Below are 22041 nucleotides of genomic sequence, written 5' to 3'. Positions count from 1 at the left end.
ATTTCATCCGGTTTTCACCTATCAATAGAGGAAGGTGTATAATTTGTTAAGGTTTTGTGTCACCCGTGAGACTCGAACATGTTATAAATATTTTGAACGGGCACACGTCGTACGCTCGATCAGTAGAGACCGTGTAATCGTCGCTCCAGTGGAAGATCCTCAGAAATGAATAGAACCATAACGAGCGGTTTTTTTCTCTTCTAGCCTATCTGAGTGTCCCACTGCTGGGCAAAGGCCTCTCCCCTTGATTTCCACGACTCCCGATTTGGTGTTTCCTCTGGCCAGTTGTTCAGGAAGCTGTCCATCCCGCCATCTCATCATCATCATCATTTATTCGACAATAAATTAAAGTCTACACCTCGTCGTGACTGTCGTGAGCCAGAACGGCCTTATAATAAAAGAAACCAAATCAAGACAATGAAAGTGTTTATTTACTATTGCACAGCACCCACGATAACTATTGGTTCGCGCTCACACGATCCTTCACACAGTAAATGTAAGTGTAAGGCCTGGGCCTGAGTGGACGCTCGAGTTGAGCGTGCAGCGGGGCGGGGCGTGCGGCGTGCATGTTAAACAAATGCAAGCGTATAGGAGCGGCCTTAGTGCACGCTGCTCAAATTACCTGTGAGCCCGACGCCACGCTGCACGCCCCGCCGAACGCTCCGCTTCGAGCGTCCACTCAGGCCTTACATTAAGCCGGTGTTGTTGTTGTTATGCGCAACATCCCAAGTATGATAACATTTATATATCGGTGGGAGCTGTTGCTTACACCTCTTTATTCATTCATTGCTTCATTAAAATATTTTAACGGCGACCTAGCCTAGCCTAAAGTGTCATTCTATGGAACTTGCTAACTATGTAAACAAAAGTCACTAAAAAAATGACATTCAGAGTCGATTTCAATATAAATAAATAATAAATATTATAGGACATTCTTACACAGATTGACTAAGTCCCACAGTAAGCTCAAGAAGGCTTGTGTTGAGGGTACTCAGACAACGATATATATAATATACAAATACATAAATACATACATAGAAAACACCCAAGACTCAGGAACAAATATCTGTGTTAATCACACAAATAAATGCCCTTACCAGGATTCGAACCCAGGACCGCGGCTTAACAGGCAGGGTCACTACCCATTAGGCCAGACCGGTCGTCAAAATATGGCGGTTTGTTTAAATTATTAGCAAGTTCCATAGAATGACACTTTAGTCAGTGTAACCCTGCCTACAAAGCAGGCGGTTCCAGGTTCAAATTTTCAGACAAGATAAGATTTCTTTATTGTCAAAGCTAGTACATAGGTCTTATAAATATCATAAAAGTCCATCAGCTCAAATTCGTTCAAATTTTTAAGTCATGTAAGTTCCCTCTTCCTTTTCGCATAGTTTGTTACTGAAGGTACCATACTAATCTCGAAGTACAGCTATAAAAAGGGGGCCACCGCGAAAATCTACCGCTCTATGCTTATTTGAACGATATTAGAGGCAAAGATTGTATGGGCTCTGCCTGAAATAAACGTTTTATTATTATTATTAAAGAGCCTAACGAAGTTCAGCCCTTTATGGGACTACCGCGAAAACCGAAATTCACAAATGGCGGGGATCTTTCTCATTTACTCCAATGAAGGCGTAATTTAGAGTGAAAGAGAAAAACGCCCGCAATTTGCGATCGAAGATATATTATTATATTCGCGGTTATAGCTCTGGTTCAACTGACTGTTCTCTATATGCCCTCGTGGTATGGAACATACAGACAGAGCCAAGTGTATTAGTTATATCTGTTGCTACAATAGCTGGGAGCTTGTGAGCTTGTGACGTGCATTATTATCAGCCATTGTCACCTGCATGTGACGTCGAACGGCAGTTCAGTCAACATTATACCTTAAGACATTATAATTCGCAATCATAATGTGATTTTTAGTGTTTAGTGTTTAGTTATATTTTTATAATATGTATGCTAGTTTTAAGGTATTTATGTATGGGCCACTAGTTGCCTGAAATAAAGATTCATTTCATTTCATTATAACATAAAGGACATTATCGGTCAGATTATTTTACACGCATTATAGAGTTAACACAGCGTTTATTATACGCTGAATCAAAAATGTGTCATGGCATAGTTCAACAATCAACATAAACAGTGTGTAACTTTCCTTTGTGAATATTTAACTATGTACCTAAACAAAAGTAAGTGCCTGGTTTGTTACTGTACTTATTCAAATTTTCAAAGTAAATATCGTAAGTAGTTGTATCTGAGAATCACATTTGCATTCGCTTATAATGGCGTAATTTTTGTTGTTGAAATATTCGCCGACGTACCTACTTCAATGAGTCAGCCTTCATACATCAAAACTGTAATTTAGTCATAACATAATCCTATTTAAACTAATCGCTTAGTTAGCAAAACGTTACAATCATTCTCATTGGATCAGCACATCTTCTACAATAGGCCTGCGCTCTCTACAGTCAACACACAATGTTCTTTGCTCACTGACTCATACCAACGACCACTATACGAAGACCTACGAACATCTTAAATTAGCCCTTATCATAGTAGAAAACTTAAGACGGTGGGAGATGCGACAGGTTTAATGTAACTGGTCACCATATGAAAACAAGCCTCGAATTATCTTGTTTGAATTTCGTATGCCGTACGTCGTTTGTTTTATCGTCCTTTTGTTGCCCATTCGGTTAGCGTATGCTAGAAGGATGTCCAATGTTTATTAATGTTTTTATTATAGAAGATACAGCAAATCTATATAAATAAATACGTAGTACGTCGTTAAAAGCCTAGGTACTCATACCTAGGTCTCCCAATAGTCCCAATACTGTGCAACTTGCAAGAAGTCGTAACCAAAAAAATCCATCAGTGGCAGAATTTTTACAAAGTTTTGTATTCACCCTTTTTAGCTCTTTTTATGACTGGCCAAATACTCTTATCAGAACTTTTTTCACTAAATATTGCTGCATATTATTTTATTTGCTCCTTCTCGTCTCATATTTTTACACTTGACGACTGTACCAGGATTGCGATTATTACAAGTTGATGACGGTAAAAAACGGACGCAATATACACGTTGTGACCCGTGACTTTTACACTTTCTAATGACCGGTGCTCTAACAAGTAACAGTTAAGGCTATAACTAATTCTAACCTCCGCAAGCACTTATTTCGCCAAACCCTGTAAGGCAAAAAGGAACCTTAACTCTATGTTTAATATAGTTCATATTTAGGATCACTATAAATTCCACGCGAGAGGTTCGGGAAGTGGTCAATATCTCGCAGCTATGGTGTCTGGTTGTGGGCATGATGAAAATTACTGTTATCGCATCAATTTTTTGTCGCGTCCGAAACGGTTTTGTAAGAACCTCGTTTGCTCTGTAATGGTTTTTAGTGTGGGTCTGCAAAGTCTCAAAACAAAATAAGACAACGTCTGCAACCCAGATTGATGTTCAATCAGTCCCCCAGCGTCTTTGGCATATTCACGAAGCAGTTGCATTGTGTTTAATTTTGTCATTACCCACAAGATAACCGTATTATTTTCCGTGGAAATTGCCGGTTTCTTTAACTCTCCACAGCTTTCACACGTTCAAACATAACTTCGTAGCGCCACGCTGTAGAGAAAATGAACGAAGAAATAAACAAATGCTCATTTATCATAAGGACCAGAAGAACTTGCAAAAACAGCGAGTTTGCTTTCATACGACAGGCGTGAACCGCATATCTCTCACATATCGTAGCCGACCTTCCTATAGCCTAATACATATATTCGCCGGCGAACCCAAAGCCCCAAAAGGCCGGCGGAGCGTGCGCGGGTTCCCCGCTATTTCCAGCGCTTTGATCTCGCAACCGGATTCCTCCGGAATTGCCCGCGTTTCGACACACTGCAGCACAATTGCAACGTCTGCTCAGATTATGACCTGCCTTTAATTAGCATTTAAAGCACGAACAGGACAGTCCATTACGGAACTTGACACGGCGCCGGCGCCGGCGTATACGCAATTACGTGTTTTGGACGTTGTGTTTTCGCTCTGCGTAAACGGTGCGTCAACGCAAGTATTCTTTGTGTGGTAAGATTTAATCTTTTGTGTGGTAAGGTCGATCCTCCAAGACTGCTTTCAGTAGCCACACAGAACCTACATGAGATGTTAGGAATAGGTAGGTACTTTTTGCTTTTAAATAAACTTCGACAGTCAAGTGTAAAATTTGCGTAATTAGCAAAAGAGACCGGATGAATTTACCTGAACTTTCAAAACTGTGGGTAATGTCGTTTGACACACAATTTTTTTTAACATTAATTTAGGTAGGTACCTACTTGTTTGAGATTTTCTACACAAGCTACAAGCTTGCATATAAGGACCTTTGAATCACCAATTGGAACATGTAAAGTAAATATAAATAAATAAATAAATATTATAGGACATTTTTACACAAATTGACTAAGCCCCACAGTAAGCTCAAGAAGGCTTGTGTTGTGGGTACTCAGACAACGATAGATATAATATACAAATACTTAAATACATAGAAAACAACCATGACTCAGGAACAAATATCTGTGCTCATCACACAAATAAATGCCCTTACTGGGATTCGAACCCAGGACCGCGGCTTCACAGGCAGGGTCACTACCCACTAGGCCAGACCGGTCGTCAAGTAGGCAGAGGAACAGCCAGTGGACCTACTTTTAATAGTTCAACAGAATGGTTGCCACTTATAAGTATCAGCAGTCCATCAGATCAGGTTTATTCAACAGATTAGCTTAGGATTGCTTAATCACAACAATATTATGCTTAAATGCTCAGCAATGAACGATAACAAATTAGTGAAGTTGAAAACGCAGTCGGATCGGATAGAAGGTTGCAGGTCATATAGTATTTCGTTACCTTATGAATCTGTTTACCATATTTATAGTTACGGAGAAGCCTTGCCAACAGGGGCGAATGCGTGCGCTATCTCTTGTTGACAGAGTGACTCAGTTAATACAAACTAGATGAATGGAAACGGGGACAGCTTGAACAGGCTGACATCATGAAGGCTGTCGCTATTGTATAACGAAAATACCGTGCCACATCGTCTTGACTCATTCATTACTTAAACATGCACATTAATTTTGGAAAAAAGAACAATCGGTTAAGTGTTTTCCCTTAAAATATCACCGACGGTCATGCATAGGTAATACATATGCATACGTGCATATCCATATGTACCTACTAGTTAACGGGGATAAGGACCCACGAATTTAAAAGTTATTTATTCAAGACTATAAGTTAATGAATAATCAGTAGTACAGACTAGGTACGGTAGTACGGTACATTATTTCTTAGGACTCATTCAAAATTATAGTTCAGAGCGACTCAAGATTTCAATCCTGAAACCTGCGCCTATTCATTACTTACAATTTATAACCGAAAAGTAACTTTATTTGTAATATGTTGAATGGACCCATGCTTCTACTTATATTAAGTTCTAGATGAAAGACAAAATATACCAGAGGTCCAACAGTATCTAAGACAACGAAACGGTACCGTGATAGTGCACAGAACTCATTCAATGACACCAGCTACTGAATAACCCCACACCCACTCGGCGTGAGATCCACCATGGGAACGCGCTCAATGCCTATGGCGCAAGAAACCCCAGGCTAAAGACAAACTAACTAGAAAGACTGACAATATGACGTCACCAGGCGCCACTTATTATCTTTTTTTTATACTAGCGTCACAAAGTACACGTTTTTAAACTGTACTAAATCAGCAGTGTCGTGGTAAAAGATTAATTTTATAACTTTCTAAATATAATGCATATACTCGTAATAAATAAAAGCTAAGTATATAATATGTAAATGTCTTAAATTTAACCTTTATCTATTGGTATTAAACCGTTGGGCAGGTAGGATTCATAGGATATATTTCTGGAGATTTCATTCCCTAGTCATTATTTTATACAATTGAAATGGCCACGACAAATTTGCCAGTCGCTAAAGCCTCGGTTCATTATGGACATGATCCACAGGCTTTAATGGGGCACATACTGAGTTAAATTCAAGACTGCTATGAATCTCAGCTACCTGAGCTATTTTGACTATATGTGTTTGCTGTCAAAGAGCATATAGAATAGTGACTTGAATATCCCAATGATGTTTGTAGCCTAGAAGATTATTATTCTGCATTATTTACTAGTCTTCGCGCAGCCACCGCAGTTACACCAAGAACGCACACTATTCGCAACCTTAATCAAATTTACATAAAACCTGTTATTGTTATCACTGTGTCAGTGCAAGAAGAGCACTAATGTGGCGTGGTAAGGTCAGCAAAATGGAAATTAAATTACAAATCCGATTACCTTGCTTGTGTGCATCCAGCTAGCAGCTGTGGCATTAGTGGGCGCTGATGAGGAATAACTTGGAAGGAAAAATGTTCACTCTGCGTTTTGATTTTCATTATACATTACATTGCAGTAGCTACATATGCATATATGTAATCAAACCATCGACTTTTGTTTGTTTAAAATCGCGAAATTAGACTTAAGGAATCCGTAAGATCTGGAATATTATTTTATCGCGTCGAAATGTATCATCATTGGTGGCATCCGTTATTGATTCCTAATGTTTTGCCGATTTTAAGACACAAAGATCCAGTTTGGAAGAAAACGAATACCTAGCCTTAATAAGCCTACCTACAGCTTTCTCATGAAATGTTTTTGCGCCACTGTTGACTTTTGAAACATAAATATTCCACTTTATCAATTCTGATAAATGAATAAAACAATCCTCTTGCCAACATTGTCACACCAGATTAGCGCTAGCGATTACGCATTTTGCAGTACAATGACAAACACCTTACAAATGTACTTGTTAATGCCCGTATTTTCTTTAGATCAAGGTCTAGTTTTGCATAACACAAATTGAATTCGTAAATTGTTAGAATTGTACTCATTGCATGTCTATATTGGACGTGTATTCGCATTGCTTGTGCGAGTTCTGGGCAGGATCAGTGTACCCAAGGACCGGAAAACCCCTCTTTACGCTTAATCCTATCCATTCGGTAACCCAATCAATTCGGTTACCGTATCATTCGGTAACCCTATCATACTGTTACCTGATTGTAACGGTAAGCTTATTGAAACGGTAACCTTAACCTTTAACCGAGTTAATCTCAAAACCCCATCGCGTTAGGGTTTTTGTTAGGGGTTTTTAACCGGTTTTTATTCAGTTATGGTAACCTTTATTATCGGTTGCTTATTGGTTTGCTACATTCGTATTTAGTGATGTGCCGTCAGTCAAATACCTACTAAAAGAAATAGTTAATTTATTAATAGAAAGTTAATAGTTTATTTTGTTATTTTTGACAATTTTTTTTAATTTTGCTTATTTTAATGTTTTTGATTATTTTAATGTTTTTGTTTATTTTAATGTTTTTGTTTATTTTACTTATTTCGTTTATTTTGTTAATTTTTTTTTATTTTGTTTATTTTACTTATTTCATTTATTTTATTTGTTATTAATTTTGTTAATTTTATTTATATAATTTATTTTGATTATTTTGATTATTTTATATATTTTATGTATTTTATATATTTTATGTATTTTATGTATTTTATTTATTTTATATATTTTATTTATTTTATTTATGTTCATAACCGAACACAAGTTATATTTATATTAAAACTCTTTAGGTTTTTTTACTGTACTCTTGTCTATGATAGGAAACAATGGAATAGAAACAGTAGAAGAGATTGAGTTGTCATGATGTAAAAATGTAAATTTTGGTGGAGCTGAAATAAATTTATTTTAATACAAGTTGCAGTGAGTTGTTTTGAATGTGGAGACACGGTCAGGACCAGGGCCCCTTTAAATTGTCTCGCACATAAAATTGGTCCTTCGAGCTGTTTTAAGAAGTTTGCAAAAAACGATGATAAGTTTAAAATCAAGACCTACATCAATGATGATGAATTTTTAGTAGCTGTTCTTCTTCTCAAGAGAACGACTTCATTCTTAAACAAGAGCATTTCGTCTGTTCAGAACGTCGTGATTTTCAACAGAGCCAGTTCGTGCGGCGACATCAGGCGGTTTCTGTGTTGGTGTATAGTTTCTAATAGTTTCCGTCGCGGTGAGGCGACCTGCGGCGAACAGTCTTCGGACGAGCTGCTAGCACCTGCTAGTATCCGAACGCGACGGGTCAACGACCGCAGAACTGTCACCGGTCACCGGCGCCTTGTGTTGTTTGTTGTGTTGTGATGGACGTAAATCTTGTTTATTTAATATAGTTAATAGTTAGCATAACAATAGAAAGCTGGAAGATTGTCATACAAGTGTTCTGCACAAGTTCGCAAACTTATTTAGGTTCAAAATGGCTCAGCTAAAGGAATTAAAGGCCAATCGGGGATATGTAAAAGGGGCGATTAGTAGGTTAGAAACATTTTGTACCTCGAACGAATTCGCGACAGCAACACTTGAAGTGCTTGCTCAAAAAAAGGAAAGGGTGCTTAAAGCATTTAATGATTACGAAGCGTACAATAGAGCAATCCTTGCTATTGAGCCTGAGGATGGTGAGTCGTATGAATTGTACGAATCTAAATGCGATTTGTGTATCGCCACGTTAAATACGCGTCTACATCCTGCGGAACCACCTGCGGCACAGACTACTGCATCGACATCTTCCGGACTAGGAGCAGGTAAATTTAAAAAACTTCCGTGCATTAATATTAAAACTTTTGATGGCCAGAGTGTGATGGACTATCACCCATTTATAAATATGTTCAAAGCTGTCATTGATATGGATGCAAAATTGAGCTCCTGCGAAAAACTGTACTATTTACGGTCGTTTTTGGCAGGAGGAGCTTTAGATTTGATAAAGCATTTAATGCTTACAAATGAAAACTATGAGGTAGCCTTAAAACTCATTGACGATAGGTACAACAACATACCAAAAATTATAAATTTTCATGTCAACAGTATTATTGACATGCCAGTTTTGACAAAATGTACAGCTTCTGGGCTGCGTTCCATAGTGTCAACTGTAAATATGCATCTTGCAGCATTAAGAAACTTGAATGAAAAAGTTGAGTTCTGGGATACTATATTGGTCAATATTTTGTCTAGGAAGATTGATTCCTACACTTATCGTGGATTTCATCTTGAGCGTGATATGAAAGAGGTTCCTAACTTGTGTGAATTGCTTACTTTCCTAGAAAAAAGAGCAATTGCGTTGGAAGCCACAATGACGGAAGAGCCGAAGAAGCCGGTGAAATCTGTTGTAAGTGCAGCAGCTGCCACTGGAGTCTCATGTAAGTATTGCCAAGATTCTCATAAAATATATGAATGCGCCAAGTTTAAGTTGCTCCCTTATAAGGAGCGATGTGAGTTTGTTGATGCAAACAATTTGTGTAAATTGTGTCTCAATGGTCATCGAGGTAGATGTTTAATGAGATTGAAATGTGCAACTTGTCATGAATTACACAACACTCTGTTGCATTCGCCAAACAAAGGTAAGGTAGCTAATGTTTCCTTGGCTGATGAACCCTCTCAGAATGTAAATAATAAAAGCAAATCAAATGATGGTTGTTTGCCTACCGACTCATCCATAAATGTGAGTTTGTCTGCTAGACCTCGGAATGCAAGTGTATTGCTTCCGTCTATAATTGTGAAGTTGAAGAAAAAGGATGGTACCTTTACTCAGGCTAGAGCACTTCTAGACTCTTGCTCGCAGATACATTTTGCCACTGAAAAACTGATTGAGGAAGTAGGTATTTCTACATATGATACTGATGAGGTAGTGACTGGTGTGTGTGAAAGAGACAATAATATTGCGCAAAAGGCTGATTTAGTTATTTACTCTACCGTGGGTGATTTTAAAGTTGATGTGTCATGCTGTGTGACAAGGAAGATTACTTGTGCCCTTCCGCAGCAAACATTTGACACGTCTCAGTTTGATATTCCATCCTATGCCCAGTTGGCTGATGAGAAGTTCAATGAATCGAATGAGAATTCACTATTATTAGGTGCCGACGTCTTTTTCCAGGCGTTCCAGTATGTGTGCCGGCAGCTGACACCTGTGGGTCCATATTTGGTGAAGACGAGGTTCGGTCATATTGTAGGCGGGGCGCTGCCCTTCCCTGCTGGCAAGAAGTCTATAAGTAACTATTGTGTTACATCTAAAGGTAATCCTATTGATTTTAATGTAGCTAGGGATGATTTGCAACCACCTTTCCCATGTGTTAAACAAAGTGAGGTTTGCTTGCTGTCAAACGATTGTCAACCTTCTGAAGACATTGTTGATATAATGTCCAAATTTTGGGATTGTGAAAAAGTACCTGACATCATTAGGGAAACCGGTACAGAGGTTGAGCAGGCGGAACAGATTTTTCAGGAGTCAGTTAAATTAGAAAATAACAAGTTCACTGTAGCCATGCCAGTGAAGGTTGAGTTGGATAAGTTAGACTTAGGTGATTCTTTTAGTAGCGCCTTGCAACGACTTTTCAATTTAGAAAAGCGGTTTTCACGCGATCTGGAGTTGGGTAAAAAGTATAAAAAATTCATACAGGATTACATTGACCAAGGTCATGCTAAATATTTTGACATGTCTAATTATGACTTAAGTGCAGGCAATGTCATGTTTCTGCCCCACCACCCTGTGATTAGTTCCAGTAAAACGACACCAGTTAGGGCTGTTTTTGACGCTGGTGCTGTCACAAAAAATGGTATATGTTTAAATGACATTTTGTTAAATGGTCCGGTGGTTCAAAAGGATCTCTTTGAAATTCTGATTTTGTTCAGAACTTTCAAGTATGTATTATTGTGTGATATAAAGGCTATGTATCGCCAAATTTTGATTGAGGATAAGTATCGTTGTTTGCAAAATATCTTGTGGCGCGATTCTCCTGACGAGTCAGTCAAATGTGTACAGTTGCAGACAGTTACATATGGTTTAAAGAATTCTGCGTTCTTAGCATGTAGGTGTTTGTTAGAATTAGCCCAAAGGTATGAAAGTCAATATCCCTTGGCTTCGTTCGTGTTGAAGCACACGTGTTATGTAGATGATATTCAGTGTGGTTCTAATGATTTGAATGAGCTTGCGCAGATGAAAAAGGAGTTGATAGGGCTAATGAAGTTCGCTAGTCTGTCTCTACACAAATGGTGTTCTAATAACCAAGAAATTTTAAGCGACATACCGGTTGAATTGCATCAACTCGATAGTAGGAGCTTTGATAAAAATAATGAATATGTTAAAACTCTTGGATTGACATATGACGTCATTACTGATACTCTCAACATGAAGTGTCCTGTTAAAGAGGTTCAAGAAAAGTACACGAAGCGTCAGATGCTTAGCTTCATAAGTAAATTTTTTGATCCTTTAGGATTATGTGGCCCTGTGTTAGTGCAGGCAAAGATATTAATGCAACAGGTTTGGTTTGAATCGTTGAAATGGGATGAGGTTTTACCTCAAGGTCTTAACAAAAAATGGGTTGACTTTGCCAATAGCTTAGTTCAAATGTCCAGCATCTCGGTCGCTAGGAATATCAATATTCAAGGAGCGCAATCCTTAGAATTAGTGGGATTTTCTGATGCTTCTAATGCTGCTCATGGATGTTGTTTGTACTTACGTGTCATTGATGCTGACAACAAGGTTTCGGTGAATCTTTTGTGCTCGAAGACGCGCATCAATCCTAAGGCTAAATCCTTGACCATCCCAAAATTGGAACTGAATGCTGCCCTGTTACTTGCTATTCTAGTTCGGAAGGTGTACAATGCTCTGTCCTTAAAATACTCAGTGAGTGCTCACCTTTATAGTGACTCCATGATTTTACTAGCTTGGTTAAAAACATTACCAGTTAAGCTTAACGTGTATGTAGGTAACAGAGTTGATAAGATTAATAAGCTATCCTCCGACTTTGAATGGCATTATGTAAATACGCATGATAACGCCGCAGATATATTATCTCGTGGTGTAGAGCCCCAATTATTGGAAAAATGTGACATTTGGTGGCATGGGCCAAAGTTTTTGTCTGACCCTACTTACCATCATAAACCTGTAGAACATGATATTTTAAAATCTGATGTACCAGAGCTAAAACCTACAACTGAAACCTGTCATACTTGTGTAGATGTAAGTTCTAGTTCGATTGATGCTTTGATACATAAATATTCAAATATAAACAAATTGACAAGGATTGTAGGTTATCTCCTTAGATTTGTATTTAACTGCAAAAATGTAAATATTAACAAACGTCAGGGATATTTATCTCCCCAAGAATTAGACTCTGCGTTGCGCATGATAATTAAATGTGAGCAAAGAAAGTTCTTTTGTAATGATATTGAAGACTTAAATAATAAGTTGCCATTAAAGTCTGGCTTAAACAGTTTGCATCCTTTTCTTGATTCTGAGGGATTGTTACGTGTAGGTGGTAGATTGCAAAATGCAGGATTGTCCTATGACCAAAAGCACCCGATTATATTGCCCAAAGGTTCTCATGTAACAAAAATTATAATTCATAATGAACACTTGAGGTTAAAACATGCTGGTGCCACTTTGTTACTGAGTACCCTAAATGAGAAATATTGGATTTTGAATGCCAACAGAGAACTAAAGTCCGTTTTGTATAAATGTATAAAATGTTTTCGACTTAAGGCAAAAAATGCTACTCAATTAATGGGTTCTCTACCACTTGATCGTGTAAATATGACTCGTCCATTTCAAATAGTAGGCACGGATTATGCCGGTCCTTTCTATGTAAAGCAGACTAGAATTAGGAAACCTGTGATCACAAAGGCTTATGTTGTGATTTTTGTATGCTTTGTTACAAAAGCCATTCACGTTGAATTGGCATCTGACATGACAACCGATACTTTTTTAGGGTGTCTAAAAAGATTTATATCTCGTAGAAACAAACCTACTAAAATATATTGTGACAATGCAGCCTATTATAAGGGCGCGGAAAATGTTCTTAAGGAATTGTATGACCTTCAAAATTCCGCTAATCACCAATCAGCTGTGGTTGACTTTTCTAGTTCTGAAAGAATATCCTTTCATTTTATTCCTTCTTATTCCCCAGTTTTTGGTGGTTTGTGGGAAGCTGGTATTAAAAGTGTTAAATATCACATGAAACGTGTAATTGGTAACACGGTGTTTACCTATGAGCAAATGTACACGATTTTGGTTCAATTCGAAGCCATTTTGAATTCTAGGCCGTTGACCCCTATGTCTAGGGATCCTAGTGATATGACTTATTTAACTCCTGGACATTTTCTCACTGGTAGTTCACTGACTTCTTATCCAGAAACGGATATTACAGATGTAAATATAGGTAGATTGAGTTTTTGGAAACAATGTGTTCAATTGCAGCAACATTTTTGGCGGCAATGGCATAAGCAATACTTGGTTATGCTGCAGAGTAGGCCAAAGTGGAGAAATGAGTCTCCCAACTTAGAAATAGGCACTTTAGTTTTGTTGAGGGAAGATAATACCTCTCCGTTGTGTTGGCCAGTAGGTCGAATTGTTGATGTTAAACCTGGTAAAGATGGTAAGGTTCGAGCCTTGCATGTAAAAACAGCAAAAGGTTTCATTGTTAAAACGAGTGTTACCAAGGTGTGTCCCTTACCAATTGATTACAGTTAGGTAAACTGTTTTATTCATTTGTTTATAATTTAGCGATAATGCTGAAGTTGGTTAAGGTTTAATTTTTGTTGTTTTTTAACATTGTAAGTGTTGTTTTTTGGCTAGGCCCCCAACATGTTCATAACCGAACACAAGTTATATTTATATTAAAACTCTTTAGGTTTTTTTACTGTACTCTTGTCTATGATAGGAAACAATGGAATAGAAACAGTAGAAGAGATTGAGTTGTCATGATGTAAAAATGTAAATTTTGGTGGAGCTGAAATAAATTTATTTTAATACAAGTTGCAGTGAGTTGTTTTGAATGTGGAGACACGGTCAGGACCAGGGCCCCTTTAAATTGTCTCGCACAATTTATTTTATTTATTTTATTTATTTTATTTATTTTATTTATTTTATTTATTTTATTTATTTTATTTATTTTATTTATTTTATTTATTTTATTTATTTTATTTATTTTATTTATTTTATTTATTTTATTTATTTTATTTATTTTATTTATTTTATTTATTTTATTTATTTTATTTATTTTATTTATTTTATTTATTTTATTTATTTTATTTATTTTATTTATTTTATTTATTTTATTTATTTTATTTATTTTATTTATTTTATTTATTTTATTTATTTTATTTATTTTATTTATTTTATTTATTTTATTTATTTTATTTATTTTATTTATTTTATTTATTTTATTTATTTTATTTATTTTTTATTTTATTTATTTTATTTATTTTTGTTATTTTATTTATTTTATTATTTTATTTATTTTATTTATTTTACTCATTTTACTCATTTTACTCATTTTACTCATTTTACTCATTTTACTCATTTTACTCATTTTACTCATTTTACTCATTTTACTCATTTTACTCATTTTACTCATTTTACTCATTTTACTCATTTTACTCATTTTACTCATTTTACTCATTTTACTCATTTTACTCATTTTACTCATTTTACTCATTTTACTCATTTTACTCATTTTACTCATTTTACTCATTTTACTCATTTTACTCATTTTACTCATTTTACTCATTTTACTCATTTTACTCATTTTACTCATTTTACTCATTTTACTCATTTTACTCATTTTACTCATTTTACTCATTTTACTCATTTTACTCATTTTACTCATTTTACTCATTTTACTCATTTTACTCATTTTGTTTATTTTGTTTATTTTGTTTATTTTGTTTATTTTGTTTATTTTGTTTATTTTGTTTATTTTGTTTATTTTGTTTATTTTGTTTATTTTGTTTATTTTGTTTATTTTGTTTATTTTGTTTATTTTGTTTATTTTGTTTATTTTGTTTATTTTGTTTATTTTGTTTATTTTGTTTATTTTGTTTATTTTGTTTATTTTGTTTATTTTGTTTATTTTGCTTATTTTGCTTATTTTGCTTATTTTGTTTATTTTGTTTTATTTGTTTATTTTGTTTTTATTTAATTCGTATTTAAATCGAAACGCTGCGCTCCGCTGGCACGCGCTACAACGCAAGTGCACCGATTGTTTAAAGGTCGTGGTATTTTCTATTGTATTAGGATATTTAGGATTAAGCAGAATGCGGTGAGAGTCATAGTGACAACAATAAAGCCTTATTATTGTACTACACTACAGTATTGTTATCAGTGCTCTGCCGTGTCATGACTAATGATGTAATTGTAGATACATGAGTTAGTGGTAACAAGGTTAAATGGCATTTATTTGGTCATATTATATGCAGTACAATGTATATAGATAGTAAAATGAATTTCACCCCTCTTTTCAATGGTCGGATTGATTTGAATTTTTTGAAGCCTTCGAACGAAACGGTGATGATAATTTTATAATGAAGCTACATAGAAAGTAAACTGCGAAATTATAATTATGATGGTTCAATGTATATTTCTTTGCGTATTAAGTATGTATTTTGTTTATTATTCCTATCAGCCTTGAGGTCTTACGTATGCTATCTCTTTCACACCTACGGAAAGTGAATGAGATAGTAAATTACTGCAGGTAAGAAAAGAGTCCTACGCTTATCACTATAATTAAATAGTTTGCAGAAAGTTGCAGGCGTGTTTCCACTTGAGACCGTCATTTATTACTCATTGGCAATAACAATAGGATTAAGTCGTGGCGTGGTGAATTCTTTGTCAGCATTTGCTAAACACGTGCGGCAAGCGTTGTGTCAAACGATATTAATACCTGTTAATTTCCGTCTAAATAATAAATGCAAATTTTAAATATCAGAAGAGCTTTTAAAAACACCATAAGTCTTGGTAGTAACTCGGATATAGTGAGGGTGTTAAGTGAAATGACCTTTTTTTGCTTGATTAAAGCATGAAACTTGGCACAGTTGTTCCTTATATCAAAATAAGCCGATTAAGATCGGTAGCCCGAGGGAGCCCCCGCTTAAGCCCGAGAGGGGGGGGGGTCAAGTAGCGCCCCGCCCGGCTTCATTCTAAAAATTCTAACAGGCCCCGTTTAGCTAATAGGTCATATTTGGTATCAATTTCGGATAAATAAATAACGTAGAATTCATTTCTGGTATAAAAAATTGCAATTTGTTGAAAAAAATAATAAAAAAACACAAAAAATCTAATTTTTCAAGTGTAATTTTTGTTTTTTATTTATTGTCAAAATTAAACTGCTTGGTTTTTCTACATATAAAAAATATGACAATAAAGCCTATTTAATGCAGATTTTAAAAACATAACTTTTACTAACCTTTATTAAAAGAAAATTGCATAAAAAAAACTTATATCGTCTCGCGCCGGTGAATATCTTTTTACCGACATCGGCATCGATATAGACAACATCCGAAGTGCACACTCTGGAGACCGATTAAATGTATTGTTTATTGTTGTAGATTCTATTATAAAGATAGAAAAGCGTACAATTTTTTTTAATGTGTCGTTCAGTGAAAAAGGGACCTTAAAAAAATTATCACAGCCAGCCTCGTGTTTGTATAGAAGCATACTCGTATTTAGTTAGTGCCAACCACTCCATGGACTCCATGGTCCCTGTTCTCAATTAATAAGAAGTAAACTGTAAGTATTCTTTAATATACTTGCTTATTACATTATACCACACTTTAATTTTTGCGTCTTGTGTATTAATACAGTTCCTTCCCCCGACACATGAATGGGTACATTTCGTCATTCACGTATATATGTCAGTTTCAACCATATTCTGGCCACAGTAGGGTTGTCAGAACAGTTTGGAAACAGTCGTCTGCTCCTTGCTTTCATTCCCAAGAAGACGGACTGAGCAAGTTTAAAGAGGAACTAAAGTCTGACCCCAAACATATAATCCTATCCTGATAAGGCTGCTTCTATTTCAGTAGTCGATTCATGTAAAGAATTATTTCGGGCATTTTTTAATTATTTAGCAACGGCTTTATCTGTAAGTATCACTTTACTTTGCTTTACAAGGTTATTTCACCTATCATCATATAAAGGTATAATAAAGTTTTGGCGAATGCTATTTATTTACTGATATTGCTCCATCCTGTAGGAGCTTGAATCCTTGTATCGGCCAGGCTAAAAAGGGTCCATGCTTAGATCTCACTTTTATACACCTTATATTAAATGGGGAACCCGGGTTCAAATTCTAGAAGGCATTTATTTGTCTGTTTATCGTGAATACTTGTTCCTGAATTACCTATGGATGTTTTGAGTGTATGTATCAAATATATATGATATATATCATGTAGTACCCACATCACAAGTCTTATTGAGCTTACAGTATTACAAGGTCGATCGAGAGAATGCTTGGAATACGAGTACGACTCCTGGTTTTTCAGGGCCCGATAGAAATAAATTAGAGTTTAATTTACCATGACGGTAAGCTTCACTTATAACCATCTTTTAGTGAAACTCATTTCTTTACCACTAGGTAAATCATTTTGAGACACTGTGTTGACAAAACTTCGAAGAGTTAAAAGTCCTTATTTATGCCATCGCGAAATTGTGTAGAGAAACATGTCACAAGTAATGTTCCTCGTGAGATTCCGAATACTCCAAGGACCATGAAAAGTCCGATTCATTTAATACGATGGCCCTAGTTGCAGATGCTGTAAAACAGTCATTGCAAGGTATTGATACGCACAGTAGACACGAACGTAGTCATAGCAGCTAGACTAGATTCATGCGTACGAATATTTCCCCAACTACAGGAATTGTGGGCTCACGTTGACACAGTGGAAAACACAATTATATCACATGACACACCATTTCATCCAGGTCAGGGAATTATATTTTAAGCTAATAAAATTATCTATTCTATAAGCTAAGTAAACTATATTTTATTTACCCTAAAAGAGCGGAAGTCTTACTCCTGTTTCGAGCATTCAGTGGAAAGGGGAGAAAAAGTGAATTCGAAGCATGGAATCTGTTCAGAGTTCATCCAAACCACTACAAGGATTCAAGCTCTTACAAGATGGAGCAATAGCAGTGGCTAAAAGCATTCCCCTAAAATACTAAAATGTTATTATATGATCGGTAATAAGTGCAATATTGAAGAAGGCAAGTTATACCGGGATATTGAAATGAAGAGTTGTATAATGTTATACCTGTTCTATGAGATTAAGTCACTGCTAAATTATTTTATTATTAAATTCCATAATGTATACCTAGTTCTAACAAAAGGGAGCCATATAAATGCCCTATTACGCGCAGTGTACCGAGGGGTTGATGTTTAGGTTCAGACGTTAGTTCGTCGTCAAACTTGCTCAGTCCGTCAGACTTCTTGGCAATGGAAGCAAGAAGCAGACGACGGGTTCCACACTGGTCTGACACCTGCTTTGGTCAGAATATGGTTGAAACTGACCAGAAGTAAATGCAAACAGGAATAAAAAACGCGATGCAACTACATGAATGATGAAATGTACGCATTTATGTGTCTGGGGAAGGAACTGTATTACGACACAAGACGCAAAATTAAAGTGTGGTAGGGTAATTCGCCAGTAACTGGCCACTTTTAGTAACTGGCCACCCAAAACCAAAAATTCTGTTTAGGCTAGCCAGTGGCCAGTTATTGAAAGCTGGCCAGTTTTTGGAACCTTATACTAAAATGAATTCTGTTTATAGGTGAATAGAATTCATTTTTAGTTTAGAGCGGCTAGTTATTAAAGCGGCCAGTTACTGGCAAATTATTCTATAATGTAATAAGTAAGTAGATTAAATAATACTTACAGTTTACTTCTTATTCATTGAAAACAGGGACCATGGAGTCCATGGAGTGGTTGAAATTAACTATGCTTCTATACAAAAGAGAGGCTCTATGAAAAAAATTTCCAAGGTCCCTTTTTTCACTGAACGACACATTTTTTTTCTAATCAAATATTATGTACGGCTTTCTATCTTTAATATATGATCTACAATAATAAACAACACATTTAGTCGGTCTCCAGAGTGTGTACTTCGGATGTTGTCTATATCGATGCCTATGTCGGTAACAAGATATTCACCGGCGCGGGACGATATATGTTTTTTTAATGCAATTTCTTTTTCATAAAGGTAAGTAAAAGTTATGTTTTTAAAATCTACATTAAATAGTCTTTATCGTCATATTTTTTGTATGTAGAAAAACCAAGCAGTTTAATTTTGACAATAAATAAAAAACAAAAATTATACTTGAAAAATTAGATTTTTTGTGTTTTTTTATTATTTTTTTCAACAAATTGCAATTTTTTATACCAGAAATGAATTCTACGTTATTGATTTATCCGAAATTGATACCAAATATGACCTATTAGCTAAACGGGCCTATTAGAATTTTTAGAATGAAGCCGGGCGGGGCGCTACTTGACCCCCCCCCCCTCTCGGGCTTAAACGGGGGGTCCCTCGGGCTACCGATCTTAATCGGCTTATTTTGATATAAGGAACAACTGTGCCAAGTTTCATGCTTTAATCAAGCAAAAAAAGGTTCGACCTTTTTTTGTTACTTAAAACCTTAACTAATACTGAAACCACATACTATAGTTCATTTTTTTAGCATTAGAAATAAGGTAAACAATCTTGATGTCTCTTTTTTAATTGAAAAGCACATTTTAAAAATAAGTTACGGTAAATATGTAACAATTATGAATCTAATACGATCTTTTATAGTCTTCTGCTTTCATAAGTAATAGTTATGGTTTTTAAAAAGTGTTTTTCAATTAAAAGACATGTCAAAATCGCTTACCTTCTTTCAAGTTCTTTCTAATGCTAAAAAAAACGAACTATAAACATAATTCGAAAACAGAAAAAAATCATGAGTATTTTCCCCATTTGTTCCTGCCCAACGTGATCGCCGCGATACATGAGGCGGGGACATATGGGAATGATTCAAATGAAGCGCCTATTCCCATCTGTGCCCGGCGGGGAGAAATAGGAATACACCATATCGAGCCATTCCTTATCCTACCTTTAAAAACATCTTTTTTAGGGTTCCGTACCCAAAGGGACCCTATTACTAAGACTCCTCTGTCCGTCTGTCTGTCACCAGGCTGTATCTCATGAACCGTGATAGCTAGGCAGTTGAAATTTTCAGAAATAATTAATTTCTGTTGCTGCTATTACAACAAATACTAAAAACAGCATATAATAAATATCTAAGTGGGGCTCCCATACAACAAACGTGATTTATTTGCTGGTTTTTGCGTAATGGTGCGGAACCCTTCCTGCGCGAGTCAGACTCGCACTTGGCCGGTTTTTTATTTTTTACATTAATTTAGGCACAGTGAGCCATTGAAGAGTTTCGCTATCCACCATCCGTTCAGAGTAGCTGAATTGTACCTGATGATTTAGTTATCACATTAAAATAAATACGGGTATCGTCCAATACCAAGACTATGCGGCAGTAAATTAAATTTGTAAGATTTTATTGCATAAAATCAGGTATAAATTAGTCAAGAAACATAGTAGTTTCTTGTCTAATTTACTTCTATCTATACGTAACGCCTATACGGCACCCAGACTACATATTTAATCCAGGAATATTATTTAGAATATAAAATCATGATTATATTTATTTGATTAAGAATGAGATTATTCTTATTCAATTTTTTCACATACGAATTATTTCCGATCAAAATTATTTGAATAATTTTGACGGGAATAAAATCAACATGATTTTATTCTTAGGAATTCTTATTTAAATAATGATTTTATTCTTGAATGCCCAACACTGCTTACTAAGTATGTATGTATCTATTTAATTTAATCAAAACTAATTCACCTACCAATGTTATAGATACCCAATGAATATGTATAATGAATTCTGGTATTAATGAAAGATTTGTAGTATTAAAATAAGTTTATAACTGCTATAGATATATATTTTCTGATCGCTGCATTAAGCGGTACAAGGTAAATTACGACTTTTAGGTCATACAACTCACCGCATCTGAAAACATTTTAAACTAAAGTCTATTTTTTATTCGGTAGACTAAAATGACATTTCATAGTATGAACATCATGTGTCATTTCATTTCATACTATGAAATGTCATTTTAGTCTACCGAATAAAAAAATAGACTTTAATTGCTTATTATAAAATAAGCTCATAATAACTAGTACATATGTCATTTGTTAACAATGGTAAAATATCTGCCACAATCCGCTAGCGCATGTATCTTTATCACAAAGTGATTTTTTTTAAATCACTTAAGATAAATTATACCTAACTAGGTACCAGTAAAATTACTAGTTAGGTGAAAATTTTTCTTTAAATCAGTCTTTAATCTGTAGGTACCAAGTGTGAACCCGAAAATAAAAATAATAATCTAAGTAGCATAAAATATAACTAAATAATAGCAGATATTACTAGGATATGATGTTGTTCACTTGCAACCCCTTTTCTAAAAATTTCTAAACTAGAATTGCTCCGAAATTAACAAAAACAATAGGAACACACAGGTATAAAGATAAACAAAGGAATGGCCGCGCTGCGGCTGTCGCTCACTTATGTTTTCAATTTTAGCTTAAGGACTCAAAGTACAATATTGTTTGAATTGACAATAAGCGAAGTTACCGGCAAAAAAACTTGTTTGTGCTGGAGGCTTCATAGACCGCCCATGCCAACCACGGTTATTCAATAATAAGTTGAATTTAAGTCTGCGTAAAGATTACAATCGTTTGAACTGGTTCAAAACCTTATTATGAGGTAACAGAATAGACTGGGTTTTTATTTCGGTTACCGGTAACAGGGGTTAACTCGATCTGATACGGTTACCGAATCAAAGTGTTACCTTATCAGACGGTTACCGTTATGGTAGGGGTTTTTATAACCACTTCTAAAATAACCCTATGAAAAACCCCGGTTAAGGTAACCGGTTCCGGTCCCTGAGTGTACCTGATGTTAGGCTATACCGTATAGGTAATGTGCATTGATTTGAGTGCGGATTACCCCGCATTCGAAGTTATCCCAATGCGCCATACTAAAAGTTTTTAGA

At 35.5% G+C, this 22041-nt stretch overlaps 2 protein-coding genes across 3 annotated transcripts in view; both read left to right on the top strand.

The window, feature by feature from the left end:
- LOC134662120 (CDC42 small effector protein homolog) overlaps window positions 1-22041 on the top strand; it is a 62408-nt gene that overhangs the window by 7051 nt on the left and 33316 nt on the right. The window lies entirely within an intron of this gene.
- On the top strand, window positions 8300-12685 carry LOC134658949 (uncharacterized). Its single transcript, XM_063514590.1, has 2 exons — window positions 8300-9290; window positions 10025-12685. The coding sequence occupies exons 1-2, from the start codon at window positions 8354-8356 to the stop codon at window positions 10141-10143; spliced, it is 1056 nt and encodes a 351-aa protein (XP_063370660.1). The 5' UTR covers window positions 8300-8353; the 3' UTR covers window positions 10144-12685.

This window comes from Cydia amplana, chromosome 1 (assembly GCF_948474715.1).
Source record: "Cydia amplana chromosome 1, ilCydAmpl1.1, whole genome shotgun sequence".
Taxonomy (NCBI): domain Eukaryota; kingdom Metazoa; phylum Arthropoda; class Insecta; order Lepidoptera; family Tortricidae; genus Cydia; species Cydia amplana.
The sequence above is the reverse complement of the archived record's forward strand: the minus strand, read 5'-3'. Positions and strand labels throughout refer to the sequence as shown.